This window comes from Poecilia latipinna, unplaced genomic scaffold, assembly GCF_001443285.1.
Source record: "Poecilia latipinna isolate Pla-1442-1.1 unplaced genomic scaffold, P_latipinna-1.0 Scaffold1249, whole genome shotgun sequence".
NCBI classification, from domain to species: Eukaryota; Metazoa; Chordata; class Actinopteri; order Cyprinodontiformes; family Poeciliidae; genus Poecilia; species Poecilia latipinna.
The window spans coordinates 53,027-75,935 of NW_015113865.1; the positions used below are offsets into that span (position 1 = coordinate 53,027).

Genomic DNA, 22,909 nt, shown 5'->3' on the forward strand with positions numbered 1-22,909 from the left:
TCAGCTTGATGCTACGCTGCCAGCAGGAGAATGGGGTAACTGGGTGGTGTGGGAGTCGGATGTGTTGGGAGCAAAATGGAGGAGTGGATGGATTGGAATGGAAGACGGGACACGTTTCTCCCCAGTGTAGAAGGGACATGTCTGTGTGAATATTATGACGACTTTTATTGCAGATTAGAGATAAATGGGCAGAAATTGATGATGGCACCAGCTCAGATCCCGCCGCAGAAAAAGATTTTATGTAATAACACTGGAAAGCCTAATGCATCAACAGGTCTAATGGGTCATGTTGCTCAGATTATCCTTCCTGAAAGATGTCTTTTGAATATCTAGTTTGTGGGTTTTTTTGGCTTTTAAACCAGTGATGTGAATAGTCTAATTAATGCTCTATTGATAACTTCTAATAAATAAATAATTTCTACAGATTAAAAGTGGAGATCAAATGTGCACGTAGGGGCTACCGCATTGCTCCAGTCTTCTTCTTCCCATTATGTCAATATCTAAGTTACTGCTAGCTGTACAGTCTTTTAATGTCTTAGGTGAAAATGTTACTTTAGAGAACCCAAAGACTAGAAACAAACCATTAGAGGATGCCAAAAGACCAACTCTAACAGTGTCATAGAATACCGACAAATAAAGAACAGGAGAAGATCAGAAACACAGATCAATACTCATGACTCCATTGTGTTTTAAAACCGAAGAAGGTCCATTTGAGTAATTTTTGCTATCGTTTCTATTAATTGGCTTACTTTTGGCAAAGTAACTAACCCCTAATGTTTCCTCCCTGTCTGTTAAAACTCTCCAGTCCCTCATGTCCCAAACTCAGTCCCAGGAAGAAGAACTCTCCCACAAATTATCGCCGCAGCAACAGGATGAGCAGTGAAAGCAAAAGGATGCTGAATGAAGGGAGACTTTGTGACGCTGAACCTCTCACTTCCTTGTTCCTTGGTGGGTAGGCATAGACTCTGGGTGGTTCGGTCACTGGGGCAACAACGCGTGGCCCCCGGGAACATATGTCATCTGCACACATGCCACTTCCTGATCCACTGACATCATCACCTATAAAGAAAAAAAAAAAAAGGTGTTTCTGTGACTGTTAAGCATGTGGTAATTGCATTTTATATGTCTTTACATCAAGTTCTCTCTAAAACGTCAAAGAAAAGGAGAAGACATCTTTCACTTAATTTTCTTAATGTTGCGATGCTACAAGTGCATTCTTTAAAAGACTACCTTATGGATTTTCCTGGTTAAACAATGTACAAAAGCTGTCTCATATAACATATGTCTTGGAAATATTAACAACTTTACAAATACATTAAGAGACCATGATTTCAGTTTACCTTGATATAAAATTAGCAGGATATCAACCAAGATTTGAGAAGATAATTATACAGCTGTGACACTGTTGCATAAGTACCTTGTGTTTCAAATTTGCACAATAATAAGATAAATGACAGTGTTACCTTTATGCACAGATGGTAGCCTAGTAAATATATGTGATTTTCTCCTAAGCCAAGGAGCCAAAGCGTTTTTATGTGTTGACGAGCAAACATGGGCCAGTTACCCATATCAAAGTATGCTGAAGTACTAAGACTTTAGAGTTCCAAGTCTTCAAAGATTTTGTCATTCCGTTACTGTGGTTTAAAGTTTATTAATGCGATGTCAGGGAAAGTGCAAGTTTTCTCCAGTTGTTTATGCCAGGACCTAGTTTGCGTGTTTATGCTTGTGCGTGTGTGCGTGTGCGAGAGACTTTTCCTTCAAACAGTGACTGGGCGAGGTGGATCTTTTTGCAGATGACACACCTGGCTGCAATTATCTCATCACCAGCTGAGTTTCTTAAGGAGATGTTGAAGGATTATTTGACACCTGATAGTTTGCCTCTTCTGGGTAGAATCAAGCCACCAGGGTCTGACTGCTAGCACTTCGATCTGTAGTTTCCAGTTAAAAAAAAACTGCCTGTCCTGAGCACCTGCCTATTGCTTCATTACTCTGTGCTCTCCAGGTTGAACTCATTTCTGGCTACTTCACAAAACACCTCGTCAAAGCTCCTTGTGTCAAATCTCCTCCAGACACCTACCTCCTCGGTCAACCTGAAACCACCTACCTGCCTGCCCGCTCTCCAAACCTTCCACTGCTCAGACTTCGCCTTCACAAACCACTCGCTCTATGCAGCTCTGGACTAAACTTGTACGAAGGTCTGGGCAGGTTGAACCTCTGCCCCCGCCAATGACTGTGCCATCTCACAAGACCGTAAGCTGTTCCACAATCTCAGTGTTTACTTCAAGTTATCGCCCGTCTAACAGTCTTTGCCTTGTTTTACAGATGCTGGTTCCAGAAGCCAGAGCCCCTGAAACCTCTGCAATGTTACCTTTCTCTTGCAAATAAGTCATTTCCCTTTTATGCTGTGTCCAGTCCATGATTCTGCATCAGTGTAAGAAAACCACCTTGACATATGATAATGCAGGTCACATTATACAGTGTCTGCACTGCCCCTCAAGTTGTGGTGAAGTGTCAGTCACCTGGCTGAGAGAAAGCTACGAAACGCTTTCCTTAATTACAAGAATGACTAATTAAAATGTTTGAAAATAACTTGTGAGTCAAACGCTAGGAGTTAAAGGCAACCCACCAACAAACTTTATGTAAGGGCTACACACAAACATCATAGCAATGACCTGATGATAGCACAATATTACATATTTCAATTTCAATAGCAAATTCAGCTCTTTTCTAAAAACTTTCTTAGTAAGATCATTGACAAGTCATTTTTAAAAGCACTGGAATTCAAATTGATATATATTTCATGTTGAAAAATGTAACTCATTTAGTAATTTGAAGTTGACAATATATTTGCTAAATGTAAATGGTAAAGAATCAAAATTTTTTTGTATGTCACTCACTTTGAAAGTCATTAATCAAAGTAAATGAATCAATCCCTCTAATTTTAGTTTTTTTTTCTTTTTTTTTTTGAAAGGTTTCCCAAAAAAATGACGGAAAGACATAAAAAGCCCAACTGCTTAGATCAGCATAGGTCAGACAGACTTGTTTCCAGACGACGGTAATGGATGGAAAAAAAGAGGGCGGTAAAAACTATGTTTCAAATTACTCACTGGTATCTTGAAAATCCACATCCTTGCCATTAAGCGCATTCTTCAGCCGGTGGGTCATGATCTTCAGCTGCATTATTTGCTGGCGGATTTTCATGTCTGGTTTGGTGATGTCGATCTCCACTTCAGGGTTGTTGATCTGACTGGCAAGGCCATCACCAATCACCTCAGGCAGATACCTGGCAAACGTAAGCATTTCAAGATTGTCATGGTAAATAACTGGTCACAGCACAGCTTTACCAGTTTTACCTTGATATGCTTATTTGGATGACTTTGTAGTGACTCTAAGGCCAATTTAACACAGCCGGCTTTAAAATCTATCTATAAGCTACTCCATCCTCTATTGCCTCCATGAACAATGCGCTCGTGTGTGATGTCAGCGTTCCTCCTCTGCACATGCGGGTCGCTTTAGGGACTTAAACCGTTCACACAGAACTGTCATTGCAGTTTAAGCAAATAATTGGAAATGAGCATTAACACCTGTTGTGTGAATATAGCGTGAGTCAGCTATAAAATTTTGTCACTGTGATAGAATAACTGATCATCGTTTGCATCCAGAAAATCTCTGCTTTTATTTGAGCAATTTTAACCTCCTGTTCACCCAGCGTGGACGCAAGTTAGAGACATCTGTTGAAAAGAATGTTTGTTCATTATCATTCCCTGTCTATGAGGAAAGAAACTGACCTCTATCAGGTGTTTTGTTCAAGGCTGCAAAAATCACCCATTGGTGCATCTTTGCACAGACTCAGAATGAAAAAATAATCCTCCTAACTGTTTGTTAGATGTGCACTGACATACCAATTTTGTGTACTTTTCCTTGTTGGCAATTAAAACACTCAAAGAAACTCAAATTGTCTTGCTTGTTCCTTAATGAACAAACTACATTTTTCTAACATTACACAAACTCAAAAAAATATAATAATTTTCAAACTTGAATTTTACTGAATTAGAGAAAACTTATTTGAAGCACAAAAACAGCCTGTACTAGAAAATATTCAAAAATCCTTCAGTGAAAAGGAAGAGGGTTATAATTAAATATAAAAGTCACAGAGTGCACACTGCATAGAGAATTATTTGCTCAACTATACGTTGTGTGACTGTTGAGTACCCTTGAAGTAGAGAACAGGGAAGATTGAAACATGACACATTGGAAAACAAATATTTACAGTTAAACTTTACAAGATGCAAGGAGAAGAGTTGTTGATTTATACTTGGTGTTTGCTCTCTTTTGGGTTTGATAAATATCAAAATAGTCAGAAATAGCAAGAAAAGGCTCACTAAATAAAACATCCTATGCTTGAAGGAAATATGGAGTGAAATAAAGTGGAATATCTTCCCACCTCTTTTCAAATATCACCACCTTCCTAATATAATGTCTTTTTTTTTTTTTTCCTAAAGTGATTTTCCTTGTTTTGGCAAAAAACTGGCTGGCAATAATCACTAACCGCACAGTGTTTTACATCTAATTATCCCCATAACATTAACTTTTTGTGAAAAAGCTGAACGATAAATATAAATAAATGCATAAACGCACAACAAATTCCTTTGTCATTCATCATTACCTGGCACGATTCATGCCATTCCAGCACTTGTCCTCAGCCCCTGTTCCACTGGCAACTCTGTCACTGCAAAGGACTTTTGGTAGGGAAACCCAATATGGTCGTATTTCTCTCAGCTTCATGTTGATGTCAGACACCTAGAGCAGAATTTATCATGAGATACTTTACAGGAAGAGTAACAAAGCAGCCTCAAAATAGAAGGGGTGAGGAAAATACAGCACTAGTCATCAATAGTGTGCATTTTCTGACTGATTCGCCCATCTAATATTTAACATCTTCTAATCATCGAATAGTTGTCCACACAAGCTAAATGGGGTTTAACTTCCAATGATGTGCATATCTGAACAGGCCAGGGAAGCTTAGAATAAGCTAGAGAAATACTAACCGACTTTGCCATTTTGGTGACACTCCCTCCCAACCTGTCATCGACTACGACCCTTCTTCTACTGGTGATATCTTCAAATCCAGAGCCGGTGGCTCCTCCTTCGCTGAGGCTGCCACATGCCTGGAACAGCTGGAGGAGGTGGAATCAAGAAAACATAAGAAGAAAAGAAGAGGGTGGGGAAAAACATCAGAAAGGGGACAAATTAATGGGAGGGTAAAGGTTGATGCGATTAAGCGCTCTCAGTGATTGTGCAACAGTTTTTTTTTTTGTTTTTTTTTTGTAGAAGTAGAAACAAATCTTATTTTATGACACATGACACTGATTATTTGCATGACCCAAGAATCAGCCAGTGCTTTTCATATGTAGCCTGACTCACAGCTAATTGAGTCTTACTTGTTTCCATCGATTACACAGGTTAGACAATGTATTGAAACACAGACACATGAGAACAAAATCTCTGAAACTTTGTGCACAGCAACATTTTTTTGATTTGATTTGATTTATTTCAAACAGGGTTTTTAAAAACTGTATTAAAAACCATGTGCTCCAATATATTTTTACCAATGATACTGCAGTACATTACTGCTGGGATAAAGCTACATGCCAGAATGAATGTCGCTGAACTTTAAACACAGCACTTTCATAAAGAGATGAGAATCAAAGGCTCACACTGTGTGGTTACCATGTTGACACAGGTGAGAGACACTCCCACCAGGCCACAGTTCACCCCAGGCCCGACTGGCCCTTTTAGGAAACCTGAACAGAGGAAGCTTTGATTTCTCCTCCTGCCATCCACCTGGATTTCCAACTTCACTGAACAGCTCAGTCAGTTTGTTTTGTACTATTGCCAGTTGCTGTTGAATGCCACATAGAACTGCTACCCAAACATCATTATGCCTGTAAATAAAAGCTTTGCCTGCAGATTGCATCATGACTCAAAACCATTCATTTTCAACTAGATATAAGAAGCAGTACAATAGCGTCAATGTGGCGAGAGACGCTCAGTGTATTATGTAAACAAAGACTGTGGAAAGACTAGACATAATAGACAGTACTTCAATATACATCAGGCAGTGGAGACTTTTTATCCATGATGCTATTTTTACATCCTTAGCAAACACACTTGACATTTTTTAAAGCTTTTGAAAACTTTAAATTACTTTTCAAGTAAATATTACTTTCAGCAGCAACACAGCAGTCTGCAGGTGAAAATAGGAGTCTTATGAAACAGGTTTTTCTGTTTCCAGATCAACAGACTATGTTGTGTGACGCCAGCAGCTCCAACCGAGTCGTACTGGGCCTCTGTCCTATGAACTTACAACTAAAGGAGGTCCAAGAGTGGTGTGGTTCGGGTTTGACTGAATGGGCCGTTTTTACAATGGAATTGGGCTAAATAGAAAAACCAAAAGACACTGAGCAGTGCCACGCTGCTCAGTGGAAACAAGGCACGTTTTCTCCTGGAAGGATGCAGGGCTCAGGACTCAAGAGAAGGTGATTCCATCACCACTTCAGAAGTCACTGCAATGTAGAAGTTAAACGATTCCTTGTCAGAAGTTTTGACATTCCTCTTTAAGCCTTGTGCGACGAGGACTGAGGCAAAAGTAGAGGACTGTGGCAAATGATACAAATTTTACGTGTGTGGGGTCGGTTGGTCCCCATTTGTAGACACAAGGGTGATAGTCACCTCGAGAATTGAGACCACACCTGCAGAGCGGTAGACATGGACGCGTTAACAATTTGTAAGTAAGAGGACCAAGGAGAGTGTCCCTACTATGCATACTATAGGACGCCTCTGAATATCTGGTTGAATTTTACTCTTTGACTTTGGCAGTCTGTCGAGTCTCAGATCCAGGAGAAGCTGTTTAGCTTCTGTCCTGAGAATTGAAAGGTAAACAAGATTTTTTTTTTTTTTTTTTTTCCATCAAGCAACAGCTCAGAGATCCAGGGGAGTTTGGTCGTTCAGTCCAGTTGTTGTTTTTTTCATCTCTTCAGATGGCTTACAACCACGTTCCTCAGGTCATGCTATAGGGGTTGCTGCAAGGTTATTCTCGGGAGCTAGCATAAGTGGCACAGAAGAGGGAAGTCTGAGCCCCTTTGCTAATGGTGCTGTCCCTGCGACCCAGACCCGGGTAAGCAGGAGATACTTGATGGATCAGTACATCATTTTTTTTTTTTAATTTGTAATAAAAAAAGAAACTTTCTAGCTAAATCTCCATGTGTAAATCAAAGTGCAACCTCACCTTGCTGTTGATGGTTTCCATGTTATCCATCATACTAAACATGGCTTCTGATATCTGATTTGGGAGGTAAAGGATCACGCTTTCCACATCATCCAAGCGGCGCTCTCCCACCTCAATCATTGTATCTGTAAAGCATTAAAAAAGTAAGAAACAATGACAGAATAACTTGTTTTTTTAGTTAAAAATTTTGCTCATCTGTTCAGCAACTTTAATTAACACAGCGTGTTAATAAACAGACATCATGAGAAGATATGCAGGTGAACTGAATCCTTGGTGCTTGAGTATCGTACTACGGAAGGTAAGCAATTATATGACACACCTGCTAGTTAATGATTTGCAAAGTTATATGGGACAACTTTAAAAGAATGGGACATTCAGTGGAGACAGGCTAAATTGAAAGATATTTTGTCCCATTCTTTCAATGGCTTCCATACAATGTTGGAAATCATTGAACAGAAGTTATGTTATGATATTGTTTTACAGATTTGTTTTGCCAGTCTTATGCATTTATAGCACCAAACACTTCAGACGTTGCATTGACTCTCTATATTCCCCTAAAAGATGGTGTTGATGTTGTACAAGTTAAGACTCCTGAATCCATCTCCAATGAGATTTTAGTGGCAGCTGGAATTCACTCAACTCTACTTTGTTTTGATGTTTGTTGACAGCAGAATATACACTTAAGTTGTTCATATAAAGGTTGGGTCAAGCCGTAAAAAGATGCTGTACTCGTACGCTCCACGCCAAATCAAAAGGTTTGCACAGAAATGTTTTGGTATGAACACGTGTGCTTTTACAGTATCCTCGCAATGTGTATGAGTACGTGTGAGTGTCCTCTGACCTGCTAGATGTGACCACTCTGTATGGAGGTCAGCCTGGTTGGCGAGGCAGCCCTTCATGACGTTGCTGCAGTAGTTGGCACAGGGTTTAGCAGTGGGCATGCCACGGCAGTGGGGACAGTAAGTCATCCTCATAATAGCTCCCACGCACTTCTGGCTCAGAGGCACCTGTGGCAAAGGCTAAAATAAACTTTGGTCCCATCATGACAAAAATAAAAACACTGTTCTGTCAAACACGTCTCGCTTTTCTGAAGTGAAAACCTGAAATCAAAAGTTAATGAACCTGGACATTTGATCTCTCTTTTTTTTTGTGATACGTTTTTATTCTACTGGAGAAATGAAAATTGGGTTATATAAAAGTAGCTTTATTTTATGTTTTTTTTTTTTTTTTTTTTTCTGGCTGAGGCAGTAACAGCCACAAAACAGTAGGAGGTCACCGCCTGTGGCGAACTTTGAGTTTGCACCGTAATTTCGTCTTAGCACTGTTCCCTTGGAAACCACAAAGTTAAAATGTATTTTTCTTTTTTACATGTGATGAAAAGACCCTGACATTGATACAAGTGTTCTCAGACCCCCGCTCTGTCCTCCCTGCCTCCTGCATTTCTCTTCCTATTCCACAAGGCCATTCCCAAAGGGGAAGAGGCCTTCGTGCGTGAAAAGTGAAACTGGGTTAATACCAGTAAGCTCTGTTCACAAGAGAGTACAGCTATGCATACAAAACCTCAAGAAGTATGGAGTGTGTGTGTCTGTGCGCAAGAGGGAGAAAGAAGGAGAGAGGTGGAATGAGCCCAGCTACGCATACAAAGCTCTTCTAAGCTGACATCTGGGCCAGCTTGATGCTTTTACTGGAAACTCCTCCTCCAGTTGTAAAGTCCCAGTTAAAGCCACATTTGATCAAATCTGGAGTAAAAATAGGGCAATAATGCATGACTGCGAGAAAAGACAAAGACGCTTTGATGGTTCTGCAAAATATGGAATGTGCTTAAGTCAACTTTCCACAGAAGTGACTAAGGTAACTGAAAAAAAGATTGACTTGCCATGTTAGGGAATTAATCTAGATTTTCTTAAATCCGAATAAGTGGAAGTAACATGTCATTTGTGCTAGAGAGGCAACATAAAGTGCAAGGGAAACAGAAAAGGAAAAAAAAAAAAAAAGAACACATTTCCATACACAATTTCAACTCATATGACAGATGAGTCACACCCTCATTCCTTCACTCCTTTTTTCCCCCCATTTTTCCATCCATACCGTTGCCCTCATTAGCTAGGGATGAGTCAGATGATTGCTTTTAAGTGAGCAGAAGAGTTAGTTGAGTATACAGCAATGACTGGGCAGAATACCAAAAAGACACATGGTAGGATGAAACAAGCAATGTGAAGTCATCTAAGGTTATTATCATTTTTGCTGACATAAATGTGGATTAAACATGACCTTTAGAACACAAATGATGGCAAAGCTGTGATAAATACTCCTAAAAATACTTGTTCTGTGTATTTGATGAGTTGGTTATCAGTATCAAGTTATGCTCTGATCTTAAGCAGCAGCAATTTCAAACTATGGCTTAAGGTCCTTTTTAAAGACAAAAAGTGATGGAATAACTAACATTTTCTGTGTCATTTAATGTTCTTGTCCTACAAGGACACTAGTTAACTGTATGGTGCACAAAGTTAACTAGTGCTGACCCTTCGCTCTCATTTTTATGTGCATTGCTCAGCTGGTGGAGAAATTAATCCGAGGTGCAAATTCAAGCCGGGAGACGTTCTCCAGCCTCACCTGCATCATCCAATTACTTTGTCTCTGCTGCGCCCAATCAACGCTCAAGAATCCCCTCATAAGCCTTGTCATCCATGGATCCTTCTGCTTCCTGGGCCGGCTTCAACCTGTCTCCACCCCATCTCCACCCTCACACTCCCAGGATTTTCAGGCTCCTCTCCTTTACGGCCTCCACTCCACCACCAGGGCCCCGAGGGAAGAAGATCCTAATCTTCGCCCTAAGCTGTCCGTTCAAGCTGGTGGCGATTCTTAGCATAGACGTCTTTCTGCTGGGGTCCGAGCCCCAAAGAAATCCAACTTCAGCCAAAAAAAAAAAAAAAAAATTACCTTATTGCTGATTTCTCTCTTTGCGAGTATCTCCGCACTGAAAAACAGCGTCTCGCTTTTCAGTTAAAGAAGACAAACAAATGTCATGGAAAACATTCAGTGTGTTTTCGCAATGGGTTGTGTGGAACTACACACAAGTCCCAAATTCTCAGATGATTATCTTTGTTTTGACTAGTTGAGGGGGAGCAGAAAGAGGTGCTCAGCCAGGATGCAATTTAATGCAAAAACTTCCACTGGGCGATGAATCACTTATCCGAAGGTAACAGTATTTCAAAGCTAAATTTGGCAAGCTGTGGAATGGTTTGCCAGCTGTTCCAAATTAAAGGAAAAGATCGTTGAGTCATTAGCTCTTTAAAATTGTTGTGTCACTTCCAAAATACCATGAAGTCACGATATTATGCTGGCCGAAACCTAGTTGCTACATAAAATATTTACTTACCCACAGTGTCTAAAATCCCCCAAGAGTCCCTGGAAATAAATACAATTGAATGTATATTTTAAAAGATAAATAGCTGGTTCAATGGTTGCAATAAAATCATTTTAGTGCAAACATTATGACCAAATTAGAATTAATGAAGGTGTAAGTTCTCTGTCTATCCTGTGAATGATAATTCTCTAATGAGAAAAGTAGAATATCCTCTAAGTTGAGCACCATTTTCACACATTTCTCCATTTACATGTGTGATGCACATAGGTGCAATTGTCAAATGACTCTTTCTGAATACTCCCTATGATTACGCTGCATAAGATGTGGTTGAAAGCTATCCAGTTTATGTTAATGTATCTTTAAGAGGGACATACTTTACTTGTCTCAGTTTCAACCTTACAACGCTTCCTACCCCACCTCTGTCTGGCCCATAGCTCAGTATTTATACCTTTCTCAGTACTTGTCTCTCTTCTGTAATTAGCACGGATATCTACACTTCCCATTCTCGCTGCGCTACAGAGCGAGACGATCTAGACCGCTTGCCTCCGGAGTCAGCTGTGCAGCACATGGCCTACTTCCAACATTCCCCTTCCCGAGGGAATAAAACAGTCCAGAGAAAGTTAAGGACAAAGCAGCTGGCATAACCTAGAGCAAAGGAAGGGTGGAATTAATGCGCTACTGGAAAGAGAGACCGCAAGTTCTGGCTCTGATCTGTTTTCTGTCAATCAACATTTATTTTTACCATCTGCCACTTAATTAAGCTTTATTTTCATTTTCCTTTAGAGACGCTATCATCTTTTACTGCACGCTTTTATTTTCTAATCAAACCAGCCTCAAGCAATATGCCGACTTTTGTGCATGACTTCTCGTAGTCATGCACACATTCATTGAAAAGTTGCTGATTTATGTCAGTTTTGCTTAAGACCTCTGTGAGAGAGCTACATTTAAATTCTGTCCTGACTTGGTCCATTTGTTTTGTCCATTTCAACACCCACATGTCTTTATAACTTCAGTTGTAAAGTCAAATCACAGGCAAAGGCATAAAAATCCCGTGTTGATTTGCATGCCTCAAGGCACTCGAGTCATGAAACGAGTCTAAGTCCTATTCTTTTAATTTTGAGTTTTAAGTAAGAAGTGATCCGGTGTGATCCAATAAATAATTCAATTATGCTGCTTACACTGGAAATACCTTCTTCCTGTGCCAGCAATACTGTAAATCTCCGAGAGAAATCTGAAAGAATGGACAAAATTCCCTATAAGAAGTCTCAGTTGGTTTTTGTCTTGGAATTTCTGGTTTCATGCTTCTTGTACATTACTTTGTGATTTTTCATCAACAAACAATATGAGTTAAATTCATGCCTTTCTTTGCTAAGTGCATGTCTGCATTCCTCTTCGGGTTACTTCTCTTACCACGCTCCTAATCCAGTACCTGACAAGAGATCATTTTAGCTGCGGCATCAAAAATGGCTCCCCCCACGAAATGATTTCTTGGTCTTGCTCCAATCTTAACCTTACTCTTGTGTTATGTGCAGAGAAAACCATTTATCTTGGGACATATTAACCCTCCCTACGTCCCCGGGAGACATTTTTCAGTTTAGAGTTGACATTAACTGGTGTTGCAAGGGCTGATGGTCCACACTGCAAGACATATTTTATAGAGTCTATGGCTTCTACCGACATTAATCTGCGACAGCTTCATACTGCTCATAAGGAGTGGTAAAACTTGCATGAGTGAGTCCGTTTGAGCTTAGCTGCAAGCAGCATCACTAAGGAGATATGGCACAAAAATTTAGCAAGCGAAACACAGCGTTATAAAAAACATGCAGAAATGGCTTTTTCTCAAAAGCAGTAAAAATATTCTTCCAAGACGTGGAAAACAGGACTCTTTAAAGTAGGATCTGTAGATTTGAGAGCTGGAAGTTTTACCTGTAACACTTTGCCCACCACTTCTCGACTGGTTTGCAGTCCCTGGAGGAATGCACGAGCCGCCACAAACGTACGAGTGACTTGTATCGTCATTTTATGGGGGGCCTCTCCGAAAAGTCGAAGTGTCTCTATTTTCTTTGATACACACTCCTGGTAATCCTCGTCTGTAACAGGCAAACATGTGTAAAACTTTATGTATTCGTTGAGCTTGACGTAAAATAAATGATTATGAATGATGATTTAAATTGACATCATCTTAGTTTTTCATGCACTCCTTGGAATAACTTTAAAAAAGACAAAATGATAAACATGCTAAATTGCTTAATTTTTATTATTCGGTTGTAGCTCCAGTTCATAGTTTGGTTTTGTGTCATGACCATAAGAAATATTTTTGTTTTTCCGACCAGAAAAAAAGAACAAACAATCAGTTTAAGTTCATGGTGCCATACTGTTGTAAAGTGATTAAAATTAAATTATTTGAAGTATTTTTTTTTTCCAAGGACCCTCAAGAAAACATGACTATATAAAACATTGTACCTCTTTCTCATCTGTTGTTCTTCCTCATATTTGCTGTGCTCCCTTTATGGCTTGTGGTAAACTACAAACAGGAGTTCTTGCGGCTTTGTTCTACCAATCATTTTGTAGCCAATCTTTTACAAAGAATAGATTTGTGGAGCTTCTCTGATTAATGTCCTTTTTTTTTTTACAGTCCAACAGTTTGGGTGGACTCCCATGCCCATGTGGGTTTGCGATTGTACCATCCTTCTTCCGTCTTTGAAAGATGGATTGAACATTGCTTTCTCAAATAAGAAGAGATATTGTTTTATAACCTAAACTTGTATCTCTAAGCCGTCTGGTGCATTTTTTGGTGGTAATGATACAACATTTTAAAGGACTTTGTATGAATAGTGCAGCTTGATCGACCTACTTCTTTCATATATGCAAAGCACTCCACATCACAAACTTCGAAACAACACAAGAAAAGACTTCATTTGCTGAAATAGCATACCTATTGAACTCTGCTTATTTGCTTGGTAAAAAAGCTTCTCCAGCAGCTTGGTCCAGAATTCATTCAGCACCTCCTCCAGATTGACACTGGCACTCCGGTAGTAGTCCTTCAAATCCTGGTACAGGTCCTGAAAGAGCTGGGAATTTCTGGTGTATAAAAAGCCCCATGTTGAAGTGAACGTGTCCTGAAGGGTGACCATGGACCTGTTCATTAAATCATCCATGTAGCCTGAGAAACACAAACAATAGGCACATTTAAAAACATAGGTATATTGCCGTAAAATGTAGCCTTGTAGTTGGCCACTTTGTTCAGCAAATCGTTTTAGCTCAGAAAACGTCATAATGGATAAAGTAATTGGACGGGATTTTATTTGACTGAGAAAACTTATTTGACTATTTATTATAGCTTATTTTATGTGGAGGCATGCTCACACTTTAAAACGGCAGAACTGATATCTCTCCTGTAAAACAACTTTTTATTTTCTGCATTTAAGAATTTTCCGAAACGCTGCAAGTTTCAGCCACAAGTTTCGGAGGCGCTCACAAATAAACATCCATTAAAAACAACAACAACAACAACAAAAAAAAAAACATCACTGATTGCAGAAATAGGATCATATGAAGTGAAGTTTTACTGTAACAGAAATACAGTATAACACCCACATTTAAAAGAGCTAAAGTCAATCTCAGCATCCGCGTTACATAAGGATTTAATATGCTAAGCTCATATTGCCCCATCTGTGGAGCATAATTTAAGCACTGGCCTTGTTAGACAGCATATATCAGTTCTGCTTTACCCACTCGTTATTAAAAAGAAACACGATTGCTTCTCAGCTGCCGTTTGCTACTTCTAAGCATTCACCATGCTTTGAGGTAAAAACTTAACTCCTACTGTGGCTAAATACTGTTCTTTATTTACCCCAGAATATTGGTAAAGACAACCTCCTGAGATGTGGGTGATTCATGTTTTATTTCAGATGAAACAAAGCCCTGCCGATAATTTTTTATTAATATTTTCTCTTTTTAGAGTTTGCATTTTAATGTTAGTCTGCACCCTGGTGCATACAAATGTATTGACAAACCCCCCCACCCCCACCCACCCATTCTAATTTCTCTTGTTTTGATACATGCTCAAAACAATGTCAGTGAACATAAGTTGTAGCAAATTTTTCTTTAAAAAAGTGACTTTAAAAGCCTGTTTTTTGTGACAAGTTCCTATGTTTTGCTTTTTTTCTAGCTATATTTGGGATGTTCTAACAGACTCAAGATAAAAAGTAATACTTAGTCTGTTTGTCTAGAGGTTTTACTTCAGTATTGACAGGAATCAAAAAGTTTTGTACCTAAATGCTAAGTCTGAGTCCTATGCTATTTTCACTTGAACAGTAATGAGTTTCAAGGCTCTGAACGTATTCTTGATAAGGTACTATGTCAATTTAGTTTGAGGGGTTGTTCAGTACCATTATTCATGACCGTGACTGGCATAAAAATACAGCCTATATAACTGTCTGGGGAAAAAATAAAAGAAAAAAAAAATCAAAAGAAGAGTGTCCAAAACAGAAAAAAAAAAACTGACATTTTAATTCAAAGAGCAGTGACCCATAAAAATAATAATAATAATAATAATAATAATAATAATAATAATAATAATAATAATAATAATAATAAACTTTTGATGTAACTGCAAAACTGAGTTTTTAAAAGTTTTAAAAGGAACGTTTATTCCTTAATAGTAAGGAATGCCAGCCTGGCTCTATATGTAACTGTCCACTAAACTGAATAAACTGTGCCACCCTTGGGAGAAACAGCTGTCACAGTCATTTGCAACAATTAATGAGTAATTAATAAGTCTTTCACATCACTGTGGAAGAATTTGGCCTACTTATACCCCATTTACACAGGGCTGCTCTCTGGTTAAATCGTAACATTTTTGTTGCAATCCGGCTGCTCGTTTTACACAACAGCAGTGACCGGAGTATCTCAAGGCTTTAAAATATAAAAAAAGTCTTTAAGTTTGGTTCTGGCTCTACATCCCCAGAACCAGAACCAAACGTAGAGAGGCAGCAATCAGCTTCTATGCACCACAAATCTAGAACAAACTACTGCGTAACAGTTGAAACATTGAGTTTAAGTCTAGACTAAAAACCAACAGTTTGCTTTTGAACCATTATAAATGAAATGTTGACCAAACTACTTGATGTGTACTGATGATTTTGATGATGGCACTCATCAAAATACAATGTTTGTTTTTGGTTTTCTCAATTGTTGACTACATGGTGCCTTTTATGACTTTGTATTTCTGTGTTTTGATGAAGTAAAGCACTCGGAACTTGCTGGTTGCTAAAATGTACTATGCAAATAATCGTGATTGATTGACTGAATGCTATTCAGGATTTATCTAATGTTTTCTGAACTCAATAAACAGGCAAAGAAATGCCAGCACATAGGACCAATGTTACCTATGTTCTACAAAGAATGCTCACGACTACATTTTTTTCCAACACATTTTACGTGTTTAAAATTATCCATATCCTTTTGTCCAGGATCTACACCTCTTTAAGTCATTCTTAACTACATAGTCGACAAACACATTTAGCAGGCTAGTGTAAAAACTTTTCCCACAGTAGACCACTTATTGGCAGAAACAGAGCAATTAACTCCCACCCAGACCGGAGAGGGAAAAAAAAACAAAACGTTTTATTGTTTACCACTGTGTATTGCATAAAGATGTCGTCTAGTTACTTTTAGGTCACATAGGAAATAGAGATTAAAACACTTTAGATAAAGAGTGCTGACAATTAGGCAACAGCAAGATGATACAACCAAATTAAGAAGTTTTCCTTCTAAGAATTTTGAAAAAAAAAAAAAAAAAGAACTTTAAAAATAAGACTGTTAGGAAATTCGAAGCAAATACTATATATAGATATTTTGGGGCAGAAGATATCCAAAGGCTATTTGAATTGCCAACATCTCCATATGATCTCTGTGGTCAAAGAGAATTTGGAAAATGTTTGATTGTGCACGTAAACACAAACTGAGACACAAGATGTTTCAATATTACATTTATGGAAGAAAGACAAAAGTGAATTTCCCACAAGCAGCAGTTGCAGCTATGGATTAATTATAGGTAAATATAAATAAACACAGAGCACTTTTCATTTTTAAGTGTGTATTTTCTTTTGCTTTGACATCATAATTTCTTTAAAAAAAATAGATTCTGTAAAATTCTGCATTGCATCAGAGACCAACCACTTGAGCAACATATTTTAAAAATCGGTACAAACCGTATTTAATGAATGTGGCACTGGATAAGGGAAATGCACAAAGCGACAACCACACTGTTGTCTGAGCATGCACACACACACACACACACACACCCCCACACACACACACACACACACACACACACACACACACACCAACAAAATGGTAAATGAGGCATGCATCCCCTAATGAATGTCTTCCTGAGATGAGAGTGGAGTTAATGCTTACATGTGTAATCACCCCACACTTCATACCGAGGCTCTTTGACATATAAAATACTCATTTTAACTTTCTTGCTTTTTGCCTCCCACTGCTTCTAAACTTTACCAAATACACATACATCATCATTTAAAAGACACAAATCTTTACTTACCACAAAATGACTGGTTTTATGTGTGAAGATGCTCCGTTCTATAAACCGCAACTGTCTTTGTACAAATCAATACTGAGCTTTCAATTATAGTCAACTCCACATGAACTCTTGCGCATGGTTGTGTCCGCTGCAGTATTTCTGTCTTCAGTATTTCCCATACTTTGAGTTTGAATAATACTAGGAAAGAAAATTGGGGGGGACAAAATGGAGGTTGGGGAGAGGCTCTTCAAGCTGCCAAGCACTCTACTTAACCCCAAGATTTTTCTCACTTGTGCATGTGAACTGCATGCATGACTCAAAGAAAGATTAATGTGATGGGCCTGTGTACTGGAAATATTTTACTTGGTCAAAATTGCTCCAGGATATTCAAAATCTAACGAACGTGCATTTTATGTGTAAATGGCTCACGTCTGAATACGGTCGCTAAGACAACAACCAAAATGAAAATAAGATAAAAATACAAAATGACAACAAAGTTTAAAAAAAAACTTGTACATTTATTCTAATATTAAAGTAACAGTGTATGTGGCTATTTCTGAAGAGATGTTGGTTAAGTACTGAGAAAGTACACATTTCTCAGTATAGATTTCTCTTTTGAGAAAACCACATTTTTCATTATGTAAACATATTTTAGACATTTAAAATTACACTACCCATATCCTCTTATCCACCTTCCACACCTTACCAAGTCATTCTTAACTACCTAGTCAAACACATTTGGCAAGCTACTGTAAAAGCAAGAATGTTCTTTCCTTGTATTTCAACTTGCATTTTTCCAAAAATTATTACCATAAACTCTACCACTATTTCAGCTTTTTTCTCTATACTCACCTGGATGGAGATTTCTGGAGAGTGGTTAGGAGAACGTATGTATGAAAATAAGAACTGTAGTAATCGTTACTACTGCATAGTAGTTCACTTAAACCAAAAATACACCCCCCCAATCTAAACATACAAAAGATTGTTAAAGTTTTGGCCTTTGTTATTGTCCTACTTTTGCAAGGACAACAAAAGAATAAACATAACAGGCCAAACCAAATGTTGTTTCTGTCCTGAGTACTGTCTATGGACAAATGGCTTTCTGGGAGCCATTAGACTGCTTCTGAGTCAGACTGACTCTCCACCAATGACAACACTTATCACAAACACACTATGCCCCAGGAACACTGCTAAAACCTCAGAGAGAATTTAGATACTATTAAAAGGTGCCCTACATTAAACAAGCCAACACATCACATAACGCACACCATTTATCACAAGCTCTCAATGGAAGCCTTTATTCCTTTCTCTTGTCCCTCTCAAAACAAGCTCTAGCTGGCATAACGCACCGTTTACTAAGACCTTTTTCTTCAACTACTTATCTGGTTCCCTTATGCGACATCTTTTTTTTGTTTCTGTTGTTGTTATCTGTTTTCTATAACATTCACACAATTGCTTATTCTTATCATTTCTGTTCTTTTGTTCTCTTTCTTCCTATCTTAATTTGCTTTCCACATCTTGCCCCAGTTTCCTTCTTCCTTACATAGGTACTTCTCTTTCCATGTTTCAGTTGTTCATTTCATCATTTTGTTCTCCCAAGGTGCCATCACTACTAAAGAGCAAAAGTGTATTTGGCATAATTGGGTCAGTGTATGCTGTGTCCCCATGGACGTGTTTTGCATGCAGATAAAATGAGTCAATCAAGCCCAATGATAGTAGTAGATGACCTTGTCTTTTTCTGACATTATCAAAGGTGACCCCAAAAGCAGAAAATTATAATTTGGTAGGTAGACTACAGGAGTGGATTAGCCTTTCCTTATATTACATAGAGATTAATGACTATAGTGTCCTATCAGTATGCCTGGATTCATTCATTTGGAGCGTAACAGAAGGGAGGTCTTGATACAATCCTAAGTATCGACTGGTTTTGGCTTCCCGACTAATCTTAACTTCTGGTATCTGTGTATGGTGTACTCTTTGATTTTATCATCTCACCAAGCTTTGGGCTCCAATTCACGGGCCAGTTTTAGAAATCAGGAGCCTGGCTTGAAAAGCCGCATGATGGGCCATGCATATGCAGGGACAGTCCTAGCCTGTTGACGACGTGGCCAAAAAACATGTTGTAGAAAATACATCCACAAATACTAAAGAAAGCTTTAAAAGGAATTAAAACAAGAGACAGACTACTGTGATAGCATACAGTGTTCTTTAAACAGGTTAAAGAGGAGTCTAGAAATAATTTAAATATGCCATTGGTAATAAAACCGATTTTCTTCCACCCCAAACAAATCTATTGTTTTGTTTTATTTTGAGAAATGCTTCTCTCATTTTCTGTTGAAGACAAACATTTTGCCGAAACAAAAACTATTTACCCCTTAAGTTCGACATAAGGCTGAACTTGGCTGGCATGTTTCACATATTTCCAGATTTTATTGCTCTTTAACTCAAAGCAAGTCAAATGAGGACATTAAAAAACAGCATATGGGGTTGTTTGCAGAATTGGCAGAATGTAAAACTTTTACCATGCTTCCATGCTTTGTCGTAACTGTGACTGCTTAAAGGGTGTCAGATACTTGCTTTGTTAACATGGCTCTCTCACTTGAACCTAGCACTGACACAAGCAAACAATATTATTTTAATTTCAAATGCATTTGAGCAGTGAAGGAGGAATCCAACAGGAACACAGACACCTGCATGCATAAACAAGTATGCACACACGCACACACGCACGCACGCACGCACGCACGCACGCACGCACGCACGCACACACAAACACATCGTCTCTTCACAAATCCAAAAATCACTCACGCCAGTATTTGGCCAAATGCCAAATGTCAGGTTTTGGGGCTTTTGTCTGGCATACCTGGCTGCTAATATAGAACGCCGGACATTAGAAACTGAAAAAAAAAAAAAAAAATGCATAAAAAACATATTTGTATGTTCACGTTTACAGAGTCCCGACCCCACTAAGGGAGGAGGGTGTTCAGAAAATGGATGGATGGATGGATGGATGGATGGATGGATGGATGGATGGATGGATGGATGGATGGATGGATGGATGGATGGATGGATGGATGGACGGACGTTTACAGATTGTACAAACTTAATGCCCAGAGCCATCTGCATGTGAACATACTGGTCCTTTAATCTGTGGTTTTGCTGGTGCTTCTTCCAAAGTTCCTGGACTCAAAAGCCCTAGCCATACTGGGTTGGAACAGTAACACCCTGCACTTAGCCACATGGCGCTAGTTAGCCCACACCCTGCTAAATACAGCCAGATGTGCAGGAATAGAAATATGGTACAATGTCACTGCATGTTTTTCTGGTCGTATGAACAAAAAAAAGTTGTCTGTTTAAAACTCTATTCTTCCAGAACATCATTTTTTTTGTTCTAGCTTCAAATGAACATGACACCTATAAAAGGAACAGCCATTAGTCAACAGCAACATATGTCTAACTGTTGGCTGAAACAGTTGCAACTAGTTTCCTGTGCAACCTTAAGCTATCAAAACACAGAGTGTCCTTAACAAGAAGCACTGTGACTGACAAACTGTCATTTAAATTACAAAAAATATAAAATATCACAGTCTATTTAACCCCTGTCTATGGCTCAGCTCTTTCTAGAAACAGTGCCTAGAGTAGACAATGTTCAGATATTCGCCTGAACAATAAGGACGTTAGTCAAACTGACAGGCTTCCGCTGAGAACAACATTGAAAATACCCTGTTAACCACTGTCTAAGAAAAAAGTAAAGCCAGTGTAGAACAGCCAAGCCACAGGAGCTCTAAGGTCTCCACATATTCAGAGAGAACACAGCAACTCCCTTTTCTTGATCTTGGGTCTTATGTGTGCCACATGTCTGTTTTCAGCCAAAGCGCCTCATTGTGCTGCAACTCCTGACGGAAACTCCTCAAACTCATAATTCCACAAAGGGTCACTCAATATATTAACAATAATCAGGCCCAGCTTTCCTCTCTTAAAAACAGGAAGTGTGTATCATAATAGGGCATGGATGATGACAGTTTACATGAATCCAGTGTTCGATGGAGAATGTCGGCGGATATGAGATGGACACGTTAGTTGATAAGAAAGTAGATTTTAAATCCATGTGTGGCCACTCTTTCATAGTGTTGTGACAGAGATGTTTAGATATGAAAAATGTAACTGTATGATAAATATATCAACCAACTTAAGGTAAATTGGACTTTGTCACGGTCATATTATATAAGAGTCAACCTATTTAAATTAGGATCAGAAACAACATAAATGACAAAATATTGTAATATCAAATTTCCAATATGATACACAATACACATGAGATTAGAACATTTCTTATGACCATTTCTATGATATGAACAAGTTTATGCTAATGACAGCAAATATTAACTGAAACATCATGGTTTATAGGTATGATGAAACCATACATTTATAGTTACAAATAAAGGATGAACTAGATATGCATAAATACAAAATAAAGGTGCAAACTAGCAAAAGAATTGACTATGGGTTATGGCAAACTCAAAGAAATACCACCTACGGTGAGGAGTTACTAATAGGCAATGTAATGACAGACCCTTTTCAATAAATTAGTGAAGTAAATTTACTGATTTGACAAACGGCATATCTAATTTATACCAGCTCCCAATACAAACGTCTCATAATCAGTCTGCTTCCCATTAGCTAGAAAAGCGTGCTCAAGAGACATCTCCAACCTCATGTCTAATAGATAGGAAGCTTCCCAGTCTGTAGGGTTGGCAACTTCATTTACAACTAAATTATTTTTACTCTTGCAAGATAATACACCCCAAAACCCAGATACACAACCACTTAACACGCTTTAAGCCTCCCTGCAAACTCCCAAGGCCTAAGGCAGAGAATAGGAGATTAAAGCTTGTAGCGGCATTTGTGATGAACATGAACGAACAATTTCATTATCTTTCTGTTTCATATCAAAAGCAGTTCACACAAACTTGCACCTACTTGTCTGTCAAGCCTATGAACAAAATGATCCCCAAATGACCTTTGAGGCAAAGCATGCAAAAGTGTTTCTTATATGTCAACCTTTATTTTTTTCTTTGATTTTTTTTTTTTTTACTTAAAAAATAACATAAAACATGTAGCAATGAGTGCTGCTTGAATGTGAGTTTTGTTAGATTTTTTTTTTTTTTTTTTTTTTTTTTTGCAGGTTCCTGTTATGCCAAATGACATGTTTATCCAAAGAATGGGAAACTTTGAAAACTGCTGGAAAACACAAACAAACTTTGAATAAAACTTCATATCTCTGACAGGTTCTTGGCCTGCACATATTATTGCGTATTTCTGCTTTGGTGCAGTGACGGTATCCCTTTGGCACTGCAACTCAGTGCCGAGAGTAAAAAGAAAGGGTCAGGAGAAAGCAGAGCACAAAGTCATGGAAGAAAAGCAAACAAGTCTCACTCAGCCACTAATCACTGTGCTCTGAAAAGGTCAGACTAACTAGTCAAGCTCAGCTCTGGCCAACAGAGCTACTGTCACAAACTGTCTAAGAGTAAGAAGTGGAGCAGAAAAAGCACCCTTCCATTAACTGTAGTAAGTCATTGGAGACAGATAATTACCTTGTTGCATCAATCTTCAACAATGAAAATGACTTTTTCATACGTTTGGAGTACAACCATCAGTATCCCTTTTGGACCGGATGTGGATGTCACTATACAGGACACTGACTCAT

General features: G+C 38.5%; 1 protein-coding gene across 2 annotated transcripts in view; it reads right to left on the reverse strand.

Annotated features, from left to right (window-relative positions):
• Positions 1-349: 349 nt before the first annotated feature.
• LOC106960975 (glypican-1-like) overlaps positions 350-22,909 on the reverse strand; it is a 63,686-nt gene continuing 41,126 nt past the window's right edge. For both annotated transcript variants that reach the window (XM_015054396.1, XM_015054397.1), the window contains 8 exons: positions 13,591-13,818; positions 12,582-12,745; positions 8,130-8,295; positions 7,289-7,413; positions 5,049-5,177; positions 4,667-4,800; positions 3,108-3,283; positions 350-1,059 (listed from right to left, as the gene is read on the reverse strand). In XM_015054396.1, the coding sequence (XP_014909882.1) occupies positions 854-1,059; positions 3,108-3,283; positions 4,667-4,800; positions 5,049-5,177; positions 7,289-7,413; positions 8,130-8,295; positions 12,582-12,745; positions 13,591-13,818 (1,328 nt within the window). In that variant the 3' untranslated portion in view covers positions 350-853. The remainder of the gene's footprint in view (positions 1,060-3,107; positions 3,284-4,666; positions 4,801-5,048; positions 5,178-7,288; positions 7,414-8,129; positions 8,296-12,581; positions 12,746-13,590; positions 13,819-22,909) is intronic.